This window comes from Thalassophryne amazonica, chromosome 17 (assembly GCF_902500255.1).
Source record: "Thalassophryne amazonica chromosome 17, fThaAma1.1, whole genome shotgun sequence".
Taxonomy (NCBI): domain Eukaryota; kingdom Metazoa; phylum Chordata; class Actinopteri; order Batrachoidiformes; family Batrachoididae; genus Thalassophryne; species Thalassophryne amazonica.
Window position 1 is genome coordinate 20747666 of NC_047119.1, and position 15829 is coordinate 20763494.

At 43.0% G+C, this 15829-nt stretch overlaps 1 protein-coding gene across 1 annotated transcript in view; it reads right to left on the reverse strand.

Moving 5' to 3' along the window:
• The window catches only part of LOC117530159 (probable E3 ubiquitin-protein ligase HERC1), a 147652-nt gene that overhangs the window by 107433 nt on the left and 24390 nt on the right, over positions 1–15829 (reverse strand). The window contains 11 exon segments of the mRNA XM_034193117.1: positions 1307–1513; positions 1516–1527; positions 4879–5082; positions 5268–5400; positions 7487–7639; positions 7772–7996; positions 8215–8340; positions 11703–11868; positions 12116–12250; positions 13097–13268; positions 13396–13540. Coding sequence (XP_034049008.1) covers positions 1307–1513; positions 1516–1527; positions 4879–5082; positions 5268–5400; positions 7487–7639; positions 7772–7996; positions 8215–8340; positions 11703–11868; positions 12116–12250; positions 13097–13268; positions 13396–13540 — 1678 coding nt within the window.

Here is a 15829-nt window from a genome sequence, read left to right on the forward strand (position 1 = left end):
ACTGGACTGCAAGACTGCTTATAGGAATAAGATTCAGTCATTATTCAACCATGACGCTAAAAGAGCCTGGCAGGGATTACAATTATGACTGGATATAAACCTAAAATGCAGAACTTGACTGTCTCAGATGACAATGTCTTTTCAGATGAATTGAACACTTTTTATTGTAGGTTTGACAGTACTGACTATACAACTCAGCAGAAACTGGCAATGGATGCAGTCAGAACTATGCAAGTTCGTGACATACAATTAGCATTGAGGAGGTTAAAGAGCAGTTTTTACGTGTTAATATTAATAAATCTCAGGGTCCAGACGGTATCAGCTGTAAAGTGCTGCGCACATGTGCCGATTCACTTGCTTTTCCTTTTCAAATGCTGTTTCAGCAGTCAGTAGAAACAGGATTAATCCCGGCTCAGTGGAAACAGTCTTTGATTGTTCCGGTACCAAAGAAAAGAAGGCCCAAAGAGATGAATGATCTGAGACCTGTCGCATTAACCTCAGTGCCTATGAAATGCTTAGAGAAAATTATATTGAAACATCTGCTTAGTGAGGTAGCACCATCTTTGGACCCTTTCCAGTTTGCATACCAGCCAAGGCGGGGAGTGGAGGATGCACTGCTGACCATGATAAACAGTATATTTGAACATCTAGAGGAGCCTTACAGCTTTGTAAAGATTGTTTTCATTGATTTCAGCAGCACGTTCCACACCATCCAACCCCACCTACTGGTGGACAAACTGGTTAAGTTAGGTGTTAACCCAAGACTCATTACATGGATTAATAAATTCCTGTAAACAAGATCAGGAAAGATTGCAACGCATTATTAAAACAGCTAGTAGGATAATTGGGTGCAATCAAACATCAGCTGCTCAGCTGTTTCAAGATATCATACTACACAAGGCTGAAAGTATTCTTGCAGATATTACCCACCCTTTACATAACAGATTTCAGTTAAGTCAACGTGGTAAGGGGAGGCTACTACAAAGGAAATAAGGACAACCAGGTTCAGCAAGTCATTTGTTCCCTCTGCACTTAGAATTGTTAATGAAAGACACAGTTCTCAGCAGGGGACTTGACACTGTAGTATTGTGTGTGTGTGTGTGTGTTGTGGTGTAGCAGCTTAGCTGTGTGGAGAGGAGCCAGAGAGGCATGACGGAGGGGGTGTATTATTTGTCTTTTATTTATTTATCTGTTTTTAAGTTTGTCTATCTTGTCTGAAGTTGTTTGTATTATACGCACCTTGACCATCTGAATTTCCCTTCTGGGATAATAAAGTTAACTTTGACTTTGCCTGTGTTTTTCCTACCAAGTTGTTCAAACTCCATTTCAAGGCCATTCCTGAGGAGCATATTTGACAGCCAGAATTCTGATGCTCTCTCCTGACATGAGGGCGGTGGACCCTGCAGCATGCCACCGATGCAATGGCCAACTACCAGCGCTACAGTCCGCTCCAGATCCAACAGCCAAACCCACTTGCAATCCTTCTCCTGCTGCTGCTGTCCAAGCGATGAATTTCTTCCCCTTTTTCTGTAAGAAAGATCCATTGTCTGTATTAACTTAGGGACAATGTTATTGTGCAAGAAGGAACTAAAGTGTAAAACATATCATTATTACATATCCCATGTGAAAGTAGACAATTATCACATAAATACTAATACCAGTGGTGGGCACAGCTAACCAAAAAGTTAGCTTCGATAACAGATAATCAGCTGACTGAAAAGCTATCTTTTATAAAGCTAAACCGAATAAACCATCCAAAATGTATCGGAAGCTACAGCTAACCGATAACTTCCATTATTATAGGGTATGGGATTTTGCCAACTTCTGATGGCCCATTCGCCACTTTCTGAGCTGTACCACATGCCGAGTTGACTGCTGGTGGAGCCGAATAGACCACGCGTGCGAAATAAGTACACCTCGCGTGCAGCGTAGCACTAGCTAATCGAGCGACGCCTTCTATCGATAACGACCAATCAGATAACGCGATACAACACCTACTTTGGCTATCAGTTTGTTGACAAGATGGCAGAAGACAGGTTTGCGTCTGTTAGCGACGCTGACGCTAAAATGAATTTACACGAAAAAGATGCGAAGAACACCTGCAGAAATACACAGTCAGCAGCCAACATATTTCGCAAGTACATCACTGAAAAGGGACATGTGCCCAACTTTGAAACGTATGACACGCGGATGCTTGACGGAGTACTCAGTCAATTTTACGCGGAACCTAGACAGGCGAATGGCAAACTTTACAAGAAAACAAGCCTGATGACTCTTCATCACGGACTTAACAGGCATCTCCAGTTGATCAATGGGATGTCAGTTGGTGCAGTATGACAGTAATAATAAAGAGTTGAAAATTGAGATTGATTTTTCAGTTTTAGTATGTTTGACAAACTCCCAATTTTCTTGTTTACCATATAATAAAACAGTTATAGACTTTTGATTTCGGTGTATGAAAAGTCTATAATTGTATAGTATTGTCTCTGGTACACTTGCAACTACTAACAAGCTGATTTTGAGTTTTAACACCACAATCACTTCTGGTAGCATCTAAGGCAACCACAGACCCAAACAATGAGTCAGCACTTCTGTCTTTGAGCACCCTGCCCACTGCTGGAAGCTCCTATTTACTACATGGCTTCCAGCAGAGAAGCAGTTGAGAGGAGAAGTGATGCTCAACTCTCTACTCAATAACGGCGTCACTGTGAGGCGGAGGTCTTGAAAAATAAAGCAGTGCTGACTTTTGGTTTTGAGTTATAAATAAAATTAATACCAACAGAATAACTCCATTAATGTCAGTTCTGTCATTTGTACAAAGTTAAAATATAACATATATCTTTTAATGTTAAATAATGCACTAATTCTGAAGTTTTGTAACAAACACAGACAGATGCCAAAGGGATTATGAGTAAAATGTGCCTCCGCTAACACTGACTGGTTGACTCATTCATTCTATGTAAAAACCAACACGTTAATGTGATGTGTGTGTTGGTGTTTACATATAAATGTGCTTTTGTAAAATATGCAATTTTTTTTATTTGTTAAAAAAAAGACATTTGCAAAAAAAGCCAAGTTGTATTTAGATAACTGATATAACCTGTTGTGTGGGCCGCTGAAGAGGAGGTACTGCTGGCCCACCACCACCAGAGGGCGCCGCCGCCCCACAGGAGCAGCCTCGGTAACAGCTGTCACCCATCACCTGAGACAGCTGCCGGCAATTATCACTGGGGTATATCAGCAGGACGGCATCTCCACCTCATCGCCGAGATATCGTTCTACCTGGAAGGTAATAATCTCAGCTGACTGCTTGACAGTAACCTTTGTGATTTTTGTGAGTGATTGCAGACTTTTTTCCCCAACGAGAGGTGGAGGTAGCTTCCCTGCCGTACAGGTTGCTGGGTGCAAACGCGCCCACGTTAATGTGTTCTTGTTCCTCGCCAGCAGTACCAGGTCCGACACGCGGAGGCAGTGGCCACCTGGGAGTTCGGAACTTGGCGGCTCCAGTATTCCCGGGGTCCTGTGGCGGAGGAAACCGTGTGGTTCCGGTTCTACTTTGGAGAGGCGTCTCCTATCTTCGAGCCTGCCCACACGACACCTTCGTGAATTGAACTTTGTCCATTGTTGTAATTTGTTGTGTTTGTTGTGCACGTTCGCAACAGTAAAGTGTTGTTATTTGACCTATTCCATTGTCCGTTCATTTGCGCCCCCTGTTGTGGGTCCGTGTTCCTACACTTTCCCAACATAACCGGTGTCAAAATAATAGAACACTGCCATCTACTGGTGCCCAGACGCTCAGTACTGAGGGCGAATACTGCCATGAACACTGCTGGCCAGTAGATGGCAGTAGAGACCATGAAAACTTGCCAAAACAAAATTCCAGATAATCTGTGTTGCTACGTTTAAGATGTGTGGAACTTAATAAACGCAAACTGAATTTCAGACATCTTATATATTTATTACTCTGGAACAAAGACGACAGAAGTGTTTGACATAAGCAAGACGTTAAATAGCAAACAGGAATCGATTGCAATGATTCCAACTGAAAATAATGGAGTAGCAACCTGGGCTTCTTCTGGCATTTTTACATAAAACAAACACAATAACGTCTATAAACCCAGAGAATATATTCACGAGAGTTTTAGGCACAATATACAAAGAGTTTAATGCTGTTGTCCGTGTGGAGCCTGATCAGAGTGTCTCAAATGTATTTCTTCTGTCGTGAATGCACTGAGATTACCCATAATGCACTGGGCACAGCATGTCCACACTCAAACCTTCAAAATTAGTGCATTACTTTAAAACTAGAACATATATCTGATATTTTCACTTTATAAAACTTCAGATGTGACGTTAATTGAAATAACTTGTCCGAAATTAGTTTGGTTAAAATTTTAACCATAAGTTAAAACTGTATGCTTCTGGATGACTTGGGTGATATTGCCAGTGTATCAGTACGGAGTCAAAAGAAATGAGCTTCTTTTCTATGACCAGCTCTCCTTTGCCTGCAGAGGATAGAGCGGTTTCTTCTAGAACCAGCTCTCCTAAGTTTGTAGAGGATAGAACTACACATCTACTATAAAACATTTAACAGGTAGACACTCAACTGATTTTAGACTTCATAAATGTTTGTAACTGTTAAGCTTTGTTGACTACGTCTGCAAAAATGTTAGCGGTCTAAAAATTATCGGACCAAAACTCATCGGACGATAATTGGTCCGATGATGGTTTTCAAAGTTATCTGAAAAGCTAATCCGATAATGAAAACATTGTCTTTGATAATTAGCGGTTAGCGGATCTGTACCCACTACTAACTAATACTAACAATAAAAGGCAAAATTTGCGGGGCACTGAATTTAGATCAGTCACTTCACTGACCTATGCAGACTTTTTGAGCCTCCATCCTCAGTTCTTGATCCTCCATCTGACTTGTTTCTGGTAGTAACCTGTTAAAGTCATTCAGGCGCTCCAACAAGACCAGCAAATAGCTCAGAAGAGGTTGAACTGTGCTCAGAGGTAGCAGCAGCAGTGAATACATTACCTGGCACAGTAGGCTACCAGCCACGGAGTGATACAAGACCACTGCAAAAACAGGAAGGCAGGAACAGATGGCTGACCAACACAAATAACTGAGGAAAACAAATATGCATCAGATCTCAGTCTGAGAAGCAAAGTTAACTAAAGCTCAAATTTTGAGGTACGCTTCTCTAAAACCAGTGGTACTGAGTTTGTTATTAGAAAAATCAGTAGTCAGGGATTGTTCTTACTGTACAACGTCTTGATAATTTGTTTGTCCAGTAAACTCTCCTTTAGCAGCCGCGTGGACCTCCTGAGTGTCTCAGCAGCGCAGGGAAGCAACAGGGACAGATGCTCTCGAAGCAGCGTTACACTGCTGTCATCCTACAGAATAGCACAATCTCTCTTAACAGGCTTAATTAGGCTTCACTATATTCCATGATCCATCAGCACAACCCCCCCACACGTGCCTCTAAAAAAAAAACCCTTACCATTGATTCTCTCACTAAATAGTGTATTGCACACACACAAACATACACATATATATCTGCAGCATATCATCCACGCAGCAGAGGTGATCAACTGCAATCTGCCATCCCGACAGGACCTGTACACCTCCAGGGCCCTGAAGAAGGGAAAGGAAGATAGTGGCCAATCCCTCTCACCCAGGACACAAACTTTTTGTTACCCTCCCCTCTGGCAGACAGCTGAGGTCCATCAGGACTAAAACCTCAAGACACAAAAACAGCTTCTTTCCGTCCACAGCTAGACTTATAAATAATGCCAGAGACCCCATTCACCCAGCCCCCCCCCCCACTCCCACAAAGTACAGATTGATCATCCCTGTACTGCTCATCTGCAGGCCTGCACAGACCCATTCCACCATTCCACTATATCTATTTGACAGTAAACTTACCTTTGCCCATTTGTCTATTTGACTCCTTTACTTACAGAAGTATTTTTTTTCTTTTTATTGCTGTTTATGCACCTATTACCACTTACAGAAGTATTTATTTTATTGTTGTTTATACACCAATGACACCAAATCAAATTCCTTGTATGTGAGAACTTACTCGGCAATAAATTCCATTCGGAGAATATGAATGATAACACAAAAACTTTTTTCTCTCTTTTTTAATCAAAATGACAACAGAAACTACCCAAATGACCCTGATCAAAACTTTATATACTCCTGTTCTTAGTTCAATTTAAATTTAATTCAATTTATTTCATTTGTATAGCGCCAAATCACAATAAAGCTGTCTCAGGGCACTTCACACAAATAAGGTCTAACCTTAACAACCCCTAGAGCAAGCACACAGGCCACAATGGTAAGGAAAAACTCCCTCTGATGATTAGAGGAAGAGCAGACCAGACTCAAAGAGGTGAACCACTGCTTGGGCCATGCTACCGACACAATTGACAATAGGAATATGCAGGAAATTTTGGGAGTCCATGCTGGTGCACAGGACGGGAGGCCTGCAGAAGAAGACACCCACACCCAATTCTGGATAGAGCTGCGCCTCAAACAGAGAGAAAGAAAAAACAGAATCAGGCGGCAGAAAGACAATGAATACAGTATCATTTGTCAGCATTAAGCAACAAGAAAGAAATACTAAGGTGATCGCTGGCCACTAGCCCTAAGCTTCACTAAAAGTTGAGGCTGTGGCCCACTCTCTTTACGAATAAAATGAATTTAAAAAGGTAAAAAGCATATTAACATACTATGCCAGTATGCTAGCCATACAAAAGGGAAAATAAGTGCATCTTAAGTCTGGACTTGAAAGTCTCCACAGAATCTGACTGTTTTATTGACGCAGGGAGATCATTCCACAAAGCAGGTGCATGATAAGAGAAAGCTCTATGACCTGCAGACTTTTTATTCACCCGAGACACACAAAGTAGTCCTGCACCCTGAGAACGCAGAGCCCGGGCCAGTACGTAGGGTTTAATTGGGTCAGCTAAGTAGGGAGGTGCCAGTCTGTAAATAATTTTATAGGTTAATAGCAGAACCTTAAAACCTGATCTCACAGGGACAGGAAGCCAGTGAAGAGACAATGGGTGTAATGTGGTCAAACCTTCTGCTTCCTGTCAAAGGTCTGGCGGCAGCATTACAGGGGGCAATACACTGCCCCCTTTAACATCAATGACAGCTTGCAGTCTTTTGTGGTAGTTGTGGATGAGGCTCTCTGATGGTAAAGCTGCCACTGAATATGTCTTGGACTTTATTTACATCAATTACAAAGAAATTGAGGAGGATTTTTTTAAAAAGAAGACCTGAAAGTTTAGCTACAAATTGTCAGAAGGTACATCTGAGATGCAAGCCTAGATTTGATCTGTTTTGGTGAAAGAAAATCCTTTTCCACTCGACTCCACTATGAAGCTAAGAGTGGTGATGCAAAATGCAAAATTTGCACAAAGTAAAATTTAGACATTTTTTGAAAAATTATAAGCAGAATGTGTTGCATACCTCTGGGCTGGAGTGGATGTAGCAGTGGGCAAGGAGGTGTTTGTGCAATCCAGACAACAGCTGGTGAAAATGAGAGGGAAAATCACTGTGTCCCTGATTATCAGTCAACAGCTGTTTGTCACTGTTTTTCTCCAACTCCCCAAACGCTCTCTCCTATATGGACACACAAAAACAAAATTATGCACAAGTACGGAATAGTGACAAACTGGCCCAAAAATTGTGGCCAATAATTGACATAAACATTAAGCGGTACACGGGTGAAACAATCGGTGCAGTACTCCATACCGTGTAAAAGCCAATGCTGAGCAGAAGGTTTCTGAGCAGCACCTCTGCCAAGTGCAGAGGGTCAGAGGTCACAGCAGAACTGGATGAGGATGTTGGCTGTGCTGACATAACAGGTGTCACAGGGAATCCCAGATTTGTCACCTCCCCAAAATTGTTGTAACCTAACAATGAGGCTATATGGCTCTGCTCCTGAAGGTTACTGAGGACCATGTCTAACTGCAGACACTTGGAAAGAGAAACAGAAGAAAAAAAAAGATTAGTGTCTACATCCAGGATGTTCTGAAAAATTGTTCCGATGTTTTAAAAGAACACTACAAAAATAATTTAGAAAAATGTTCTTTTCCTGCTAAATCCTGAATCATGACTGTTTCATAATGATTTATCCCCAACTGAAAGTTTAAGTACTTTATGGCTAAATATAGTTTGAAAACACTATTTAATACCTGTCCTTTGGAAAGAATGTTCCAACTCTGTGGGCCCTGAGGAAGAAGGGAAAGAAGTAGTTCTGTTCTTTCCCTCAGAGGAGGTAACAGCAAGGAAGCACCAATGGACGATGTGTTCATAACTGCCTAAGAAAAATTAAACAAAGCCACAAATATCAAAGACAAACAATAACTCAGGTGCACAACTGACTGCAATCAATAAATGCAATAAAATATGTTCAATGTACTGATGGACACTAACACAGCATTTACTATTCCAACCGCCATACTTACTTGGTTTCTTGTATTAAACCAACAAAAACACAAAACATGCAGATACCATCATCCCACATCATATACTCAAAACTGAGTCAATGATGTTTGTGGATGCCAATGTGATCTGTACTAAGAAAAGGGAGCAGGTTGAGAGGAGACTTGAGTCAGAATTAAAAGATGCTCTAATCATATTGAAAACTGCACCAGATTATTTGTCTGATCATAAAGATTCCAAAAATATATAGTTTGGACTATCTATGACTGAATGTTCTGGAGTTATGGGGTAAAAACAGCAAGAATTGTGACAAAGGTCAATTTCAGTTTGTACAGGGGTCAAAAGTTAAAGTTACTCCAATTTCAGTAAAATGTGGTGTAAATTATCGGCTGAGCTAATAGGATTAATAAATGGAATAGTTTTGACTGTGCTGAATGCGTGGTTTGCAAAGTAAAGGTCAAACAATGACCTTGTGTTCAATGACAATGTGTTCCAACTACAGGGGGATCACACTCCTCAGCCTCCCCGGTAAGGTCTATTCCAGAGTACTGGAGAGGAGAATTTGACCGATAGTCGAACCTCGGATTCAGGAGGAGCAGTGCGGTTTTCGTCCTGGTTGCGGCACACTGGACCAGCTCTACACCCTCCATCGGGTACTCGAGGGTTCATGGGAGTTCGCCCAACCAGTCCACATGTGCTTTGTGGATCTGGAGAAGGCGTTCAACCATGTCCCTCAGGGCACCCTGTGGGAGTGCTCTGGGAGTACGGGGTCCGGGGTCCTTTGTTAAGGGCTATCCGGTCCCTGTACTACCGCAGCAGGAGCTTTGTTCGCATTGCCGGTAGTAAGTCAAACCTGTTTCCAGTGCACGTTGGCCTCCGCCAGGGCTGCCCTTTGTCACCGGTTCTGTTCATTATCTTTGTGGACAGAATTTCTAGGCGCAGCCAGGGTGTAGAGGGGGTCTGGTTTGGGAACCACAGAATCTCATCTCTGCCGTTTGGGGACGATGTGGTTTTGTTGGCTTTGTCAAATCAGGACCTTCAGCATGCACTGGGGCGGTATGCAGCCAAGTGTGAAGCGTCTGGGATGAAAATCAGCACCTCCAAATCCGAGGCCATGGTTCTCGACCGGAAAAAGGTGCCTTGCCCTCTTCAGGTCGGTGGAGTGTCCTTGCCTCAAGTGGAGGAGTTTAAGTATCTCGGGGTCTTGTTCACGAGTGAGGGATGGATGGAGCGTGAGATCGACAGACGGATCGGTGCAGCATCTGCAGTGATGCGGTCGCTGTATCGGACTGTCGTGGTGAAGAGAGAGCCGAGTAGGGGGCCAAACGTCTCGATTTACCGATCGATCTACGTTCTGACCCTCACCTATGGTCATGAGATTTGGCTCATGACCGAAAGAACGAGATCGCGAGTACAAGCGGCCAAGATGAGTTTCCTCCGCAGGGTGGCTGGGCGCTTCCTTAGAGATAGGGTGAGGAGCTCGGTCACTCTGGAGGAGCTCGGAGTCGAGCCGCTGCTCCTCCACGTCGAAAGGAGCCAGCTGAGGTGGCTCGAGCATTTTTCTGGATGCCCCCTGGACGTCTCGCTGGGGAGGTGTTCTGGGCACGTCCCATTGGGAGGAGGCCCCTTGGGAAGACCCAGGACACGCTGGGGGGTCTACATCTCTCGGCTGGCTTGGGAGCGCCTCAGGGTTCCCCTGGAGGAGCTGGGGGAGGTGTGTGTGGATCGGGAGGTCTGGGCGGCTTTGCTTGAGCTGCTGCCCCCGCGACCCGACTCCGGATAAAGCGGAAGAAAATGGATGGATGGATGGATGGATAGAGGTCAAACAATGTCGACGTCCACTGGATTCTATGATGTGACATTTGTTACCCCGTAATATGATAACTAAGCAGGACACATGGTGCAAACAATTCCTTTTTAAAACCCTATTAACTCCACCAATAATTTGCACCACGTTTTGCCAAAATTGGAGCAACTTTACCTTTTGACCCCTGTGCAAACTGAAAATGACCTTTGCCACCATTTTTTTTTTTGCTGTTTTTACCCCATAACTCCATAACATTCAGTCACAGATATTCCAAACTATACCTTTTTGGAGTCTTTGTGATCAGACTAATAATGTGGTATAGTTTTCAAAAAGGATTGGAGCATCTTTTAATTTTGACCCCTGTGTAACTGTTCAATTGACCCCTACCTGCCTGCCTATTAAAAATTCAAGTGGCCAATCGTTTTGTTGTTGTTGTTTTTTTGTTGTTGTTTGTTTTGTTTTTTTTTAAAAAGAGTAATGTCTAAGGAATATTTCTACCAATTTTGGTGGCTCTATAATCATTTGCAGGATTCCTCTGTAACTATTCTGTTATCTGCTGCACTAAATGGGTGTGAATGAAAGGGAGGCTTGTGGGATTATATGATTGGAAGAAGTGTTAAAGGTGGATGAGTTTAAATACTTGTGACAACAGTTGAAAATAATGGAAAATATGACAGAGAAGTGAACTAGTACCAGTGCAGGCAGAATGGAGTAGGTGGATAAGGGTGACGGGAGTAATTTGTAATTGAAGAGTTTCTGCAAGACTGAAAGGCAACATTTAGTGAGACTAGCTAAATTTTATGAGTTGAAGACAGTGGCACAAACAGAAAAACAGGAAGCAGAGGTGTTGGCTGAAGGACTGATGATGGTTACAAACGGCACAGATGGACAGCATTAGGAATAAGCATATCAGAGGGACAGTGCAGGTCATAATGTTTGGACACAAAGTGAGAGGCAACATGGAGATGTTTGAGCACATGCAAATAGGTATGCGGGTTATATTTGGAGAAGGATGCTGGGGATAGAGGTGCTAGGCAGGAGGAGAAGAGAAAGGTTAAAGAGCAGGTTTATGGGTGGGGTGAGAGAGGAATGCAGGTGGTTGGTGTGAGAGAGGAAGATGCAGACAACAGACTGAGATGGAAAAGGATCATTTGCTGTTGTGACCTCCAGCCAACAGAAGATATTACAAAATAAAGTCAACGTTGTAATTGAAAGTATTTTTTGGACAATGTTTAAAAGGTTTGAGTGTCTGGTGTTTTTCAAGTCAGATCATAAGGCTTAAATACAATTAAAATAACTTTTGACTCGAAGACAGTTTTTTCCCCAAAAATTATATTATGACTAAGAAACAAACTCAAGATAAGTGGCTGAGTAATCAAAGACTCTCCTATAAATTGCCTAAATTAAATGGTACACATCCTGTTGTTATACCTGCTGTATAGAGTCTGGCATATTGGTGTCTATGAGTCTGAAGAGCAGGTTTCTGAGTGGCCTGCCCTGAGCACCCAAAACCATGGCACCGGTGCCCCCAGCATGGGCCAAAGACAAGTGAATGGACAGCAGCTTCATGCACAGCAAAAGAAACTGGTGGTGATCCCTGAGGAATAGAGAGATAACACAAGTAGCACTGGTTAATGACATCGACACCACAGTCTTTCAGTAAAGCTTTTGTTCTGCTAGTGTTTGCAATGTAAACAAGATTAAATTCATTACAATCAAGTTCATCAAATCAGAAATACCTACTTAAGAGTGGAGAAAGTTTCAAACAGGAAACACAACTGTCTAAATGTGGGATATGGATGATTGTGTTATAGTCTACCCATGTCATCGCACAACATATGTACCTTTTAGATAAAAATGGGGCAGGGGGCGTGTCATTTCCTATGCCATCACAATAGTTTTCAAGAAAGTTGCGTAAGTAACTGAACGTGCTCTCCTCCAGGTCGACACAAAAGGGCCTATGCCATGCCACCAATTGCCTGATAAAAAAGAAGACACCCACAAACAGGTAATAGCCAGCAAACTATTTCACACTGAAGATAGACATTTACCAAAAAAAAGAAAGAAAGGATACAAGAACAAACTTATTTTAGCAGGATGATTAATTTTTCGAATACTCAAACAGTGTAGTAGACTACCAGAGGTGGGATAGCTAACCTAAATGTTAGCTTTGATAATCGCTAATTTGCTATCTGCAAAGTTACTATAATAATGCTAAACCAATAAACCACTAAAACATTTAGCTGAAGGTATTGCTAAATTTTATTTAACCAATTTTGCTTTCCTTTGTTTTTTTTTACTCTAAAACCCAGAAAAAGAGATGTAAAGAGCTAAAAAGTGTAAAGATGGAGGTTTCCAAAATTGTTTAGCTTGCTAAGGTCAGATGATGATCAACATGTTCATAAATAATTACCAAATCAAAATAACCCTAATCCCAATTCAACACAGTTTAGTCACAGTGCAGAAAGAAATAAAGATACACAGGGAAAATAATTTTAGTAATCTTATTTCGAAGTGACACTTGTTGCCTTCACGCAATGTGTCAATTTCACTTACTGGATTAGTGTATAATCTCCAACAGAAACAAATATATGATTTTAGGGTTTTCAAACATTTTTGATCAATAAACGTTTTTTTTTTTTTAAATGTTAGCTGGCTTAAAGTTAGCAGAACTAAATTTTGTGAAAGCTAATTGGTTCTCTAATGGTTTTTAGCATTAGCTGTAAAGTCAATATATATATATATATATATATAATTTAATTAAACAATGAACAAAAACTGTTGGATAAATACTTTTAATTATTTAAGATAAAACAAGGCTTTACCGGTCTTTTGGAACTGCAGTCCAAGCCAGGCTGTGAGAAGTACCAGCAGTGATTTGTTGTATTGACATCCCCTCTAGGCCGAGCACTTTCTTGGGTTTAGTAATTGGTGTTGAAGTGTGGCCTTGTCCACACTGACCCATGGTATTGTTGCCCCAGGCATACACCTCATTCTCTGGCCAAAGTACAGCAGTACACTTTAAAATTTGATTTATACCTCTGCAACAACTGCAATTTGCCTCATCACAAAGCTTTTGACACTACCTCAAACATCTTATAACAGGTCAGTAATGGTCTCTTACCATGGGACAGAGCAAGACAGTGGCTATCTCCGCATGAGATATCAATAATCTTGGTGATACTAAGGTCTTCTATAAACCGGGGCCTCAGAGAAGTGGTTTCAGAGGAACCACATCCAAGACATGAGCCACAGCCCCAGGCAAACACCTAATGAAATCACACAGACAATACTTACAGAATCAATACAAAACAGGAGGATGCAGTAATTATGAAATGTTTTTATGAATGTTTTTAATGAAATATTGAAATGTTTCTATGAATTTTTATCATCAATCAGACTGTATAATGCTGCACTGTAACCATACATACCCACTCCACTGATGCTGTGGCTGTATCTTGTGCAATAATCTGTTACAATTTCATGTTGAAATGTCTGAAATGTCACCTTTGTTGTGTGTATAAATATATATATTTAATAGTTAATCTAAACTGTGTTATGTGTCGACGCAGGACGGAGAACCGACCAGCGTTTGAAGGACCCAGTATAAAATAAGCAGAGCACGGTACAAAGGATAACAAAATTTAATGACATAACAGTGATGTGAAAAAAAGACAACAAATGAGTGCGCGGTCTGGCGTGGTGGATTTACGGTGCGCTCCCAGCTGCACAAACGGTCCGGAGCCAGAAACAGTTCGGACCCAAGGACCCCGCCGACACCCCCCAGGTGGCCGCGACAAACCGAGTCTGTGAAAGAAGAAACCATCATGTGAGTCCACACTCCACACACAGAGAGACCGCTCAAAGGTGTACATAAACAGCAAACACTTCCTGGCTTAATCACTAATCAGCTTCCCTCTCTGCAGGCATGGAACACCCAGTTCACATTACTCAACTGCAGTGGAAGCTGATTAAACGACTAACATAACAGCTCAATATAATAAGGTGTGAAGGACACCACATTTACTGACTGTACTTATGTTAGTCACAAAACCTAACGTACCTCAGGAAGTGTGCTGACGAGCGTGAGACCTCACCCCCTCCTCTTTCACAGACCATGCATCAAACCTGGACGTTCTCTGCATCCGTGATGATGAGATGGCTCTCAAGACGACGATCTCACCCTTCTGGTCACAAGGTCGAGTCTCTGGCAAATACACACTGTGTACTCCAGACTTAAATGCCACCATGCTCCAATCCGTGTAGATGCACCACAGCTGTGAGTCCTGACGAGCTGCACATGATCAGCCTCAGGTAATCAGGGTGAGGTCCTGATAATTCAGCCACACAGCCACTCAGTCCTAAATGCGCACCACCTGGAAGGAAAAACAAAAGACAGAAACAAAAGACAGCCAGGCACCCCCAGCCTCACAACAGCACCCCACCCTCACGGGAAGCCTCCTGGCGACCACACAAACCTGGCCCAGCAGAAACACCCCCCTCCAGGGACCATGGCTGGAAACCGTATCTGCATTCATCTTCCAACAGAATCTTCATCTAACAGAACGGTTGACGTGTTCTCCTCTGGCTGCATCTTTGCCCTTGTTTCTGTCAGTCAATTTGCACAGGTGTGGCCAGGAGTTCTTGAACCTGTGCGGTCAGCCTTTGTCCAACCATGTTTAAAGTCTGATTAGTCATAAAACAAAAAAGACAAACACAAACAACCAAACACCTCCCCCCCTCCCAAGAGGACCGTTCCATCAAACCCCGGGAAGAGGAGAAAAGAAAAACAACCCAAACTTAAGATTGCAAATAAAAACGCCAACACACCCCTCCCCCCCCGACGACATGTAGGGACCAACACCCCCCAGAGGACATCCCGCCAGCTCCAGGAGTAATAACCACAACCGAGGTCCCTCTGGGATCCAAAGTCACCCACGGGGACTCCCAGCGCCTCCCAGAGGACCGTTCCATCAACCCCAGGAGACGCCCCCCCTCATGACCAACGGACCCAGCCCCGGCCGTCTATGGCTAGATGGACCCACAGCCCTTTCCCTCCCAGAGGACACCACAGTCACACCCTGAGGGCGGAAACAGGGGGAAAAACAAAAGGAGAAAAAAAACAAACAAACAAAACAACCCCAACCCCACCCCCTCGGCGCAGTGGAAACTGGAAGCACGTCCAGCGTCACCAACCATGACTATACCCCAGAAGTCAACCGGGAGGAGTGGAACAGCGGTTATGGCAGACGGCACAAAACGGCGCCACCCCTCCGACTTCCAAACCAGTCACCAGCTGCGGGTATATTCCACTGCCCCAAACCTCAGCCACGCCGATGGCAGACGGCTCAAAGGCGCGCTGAAGCCGGAGGTGGAACAGGGAATCAACAAAAAAAAAAAAAACAACACCCCGAACCCCCCCTCCCAGGTGCAGAGGTTACCTGGGAAACGCCCAGCACAACCAAACTGCACCACTCCAGCAACACCGACAACCTACGGCTCACACGGCTGGAGCCAGAGGAGAAGAGAGGGAATAAAAAAAAATAAATACCCCAAAC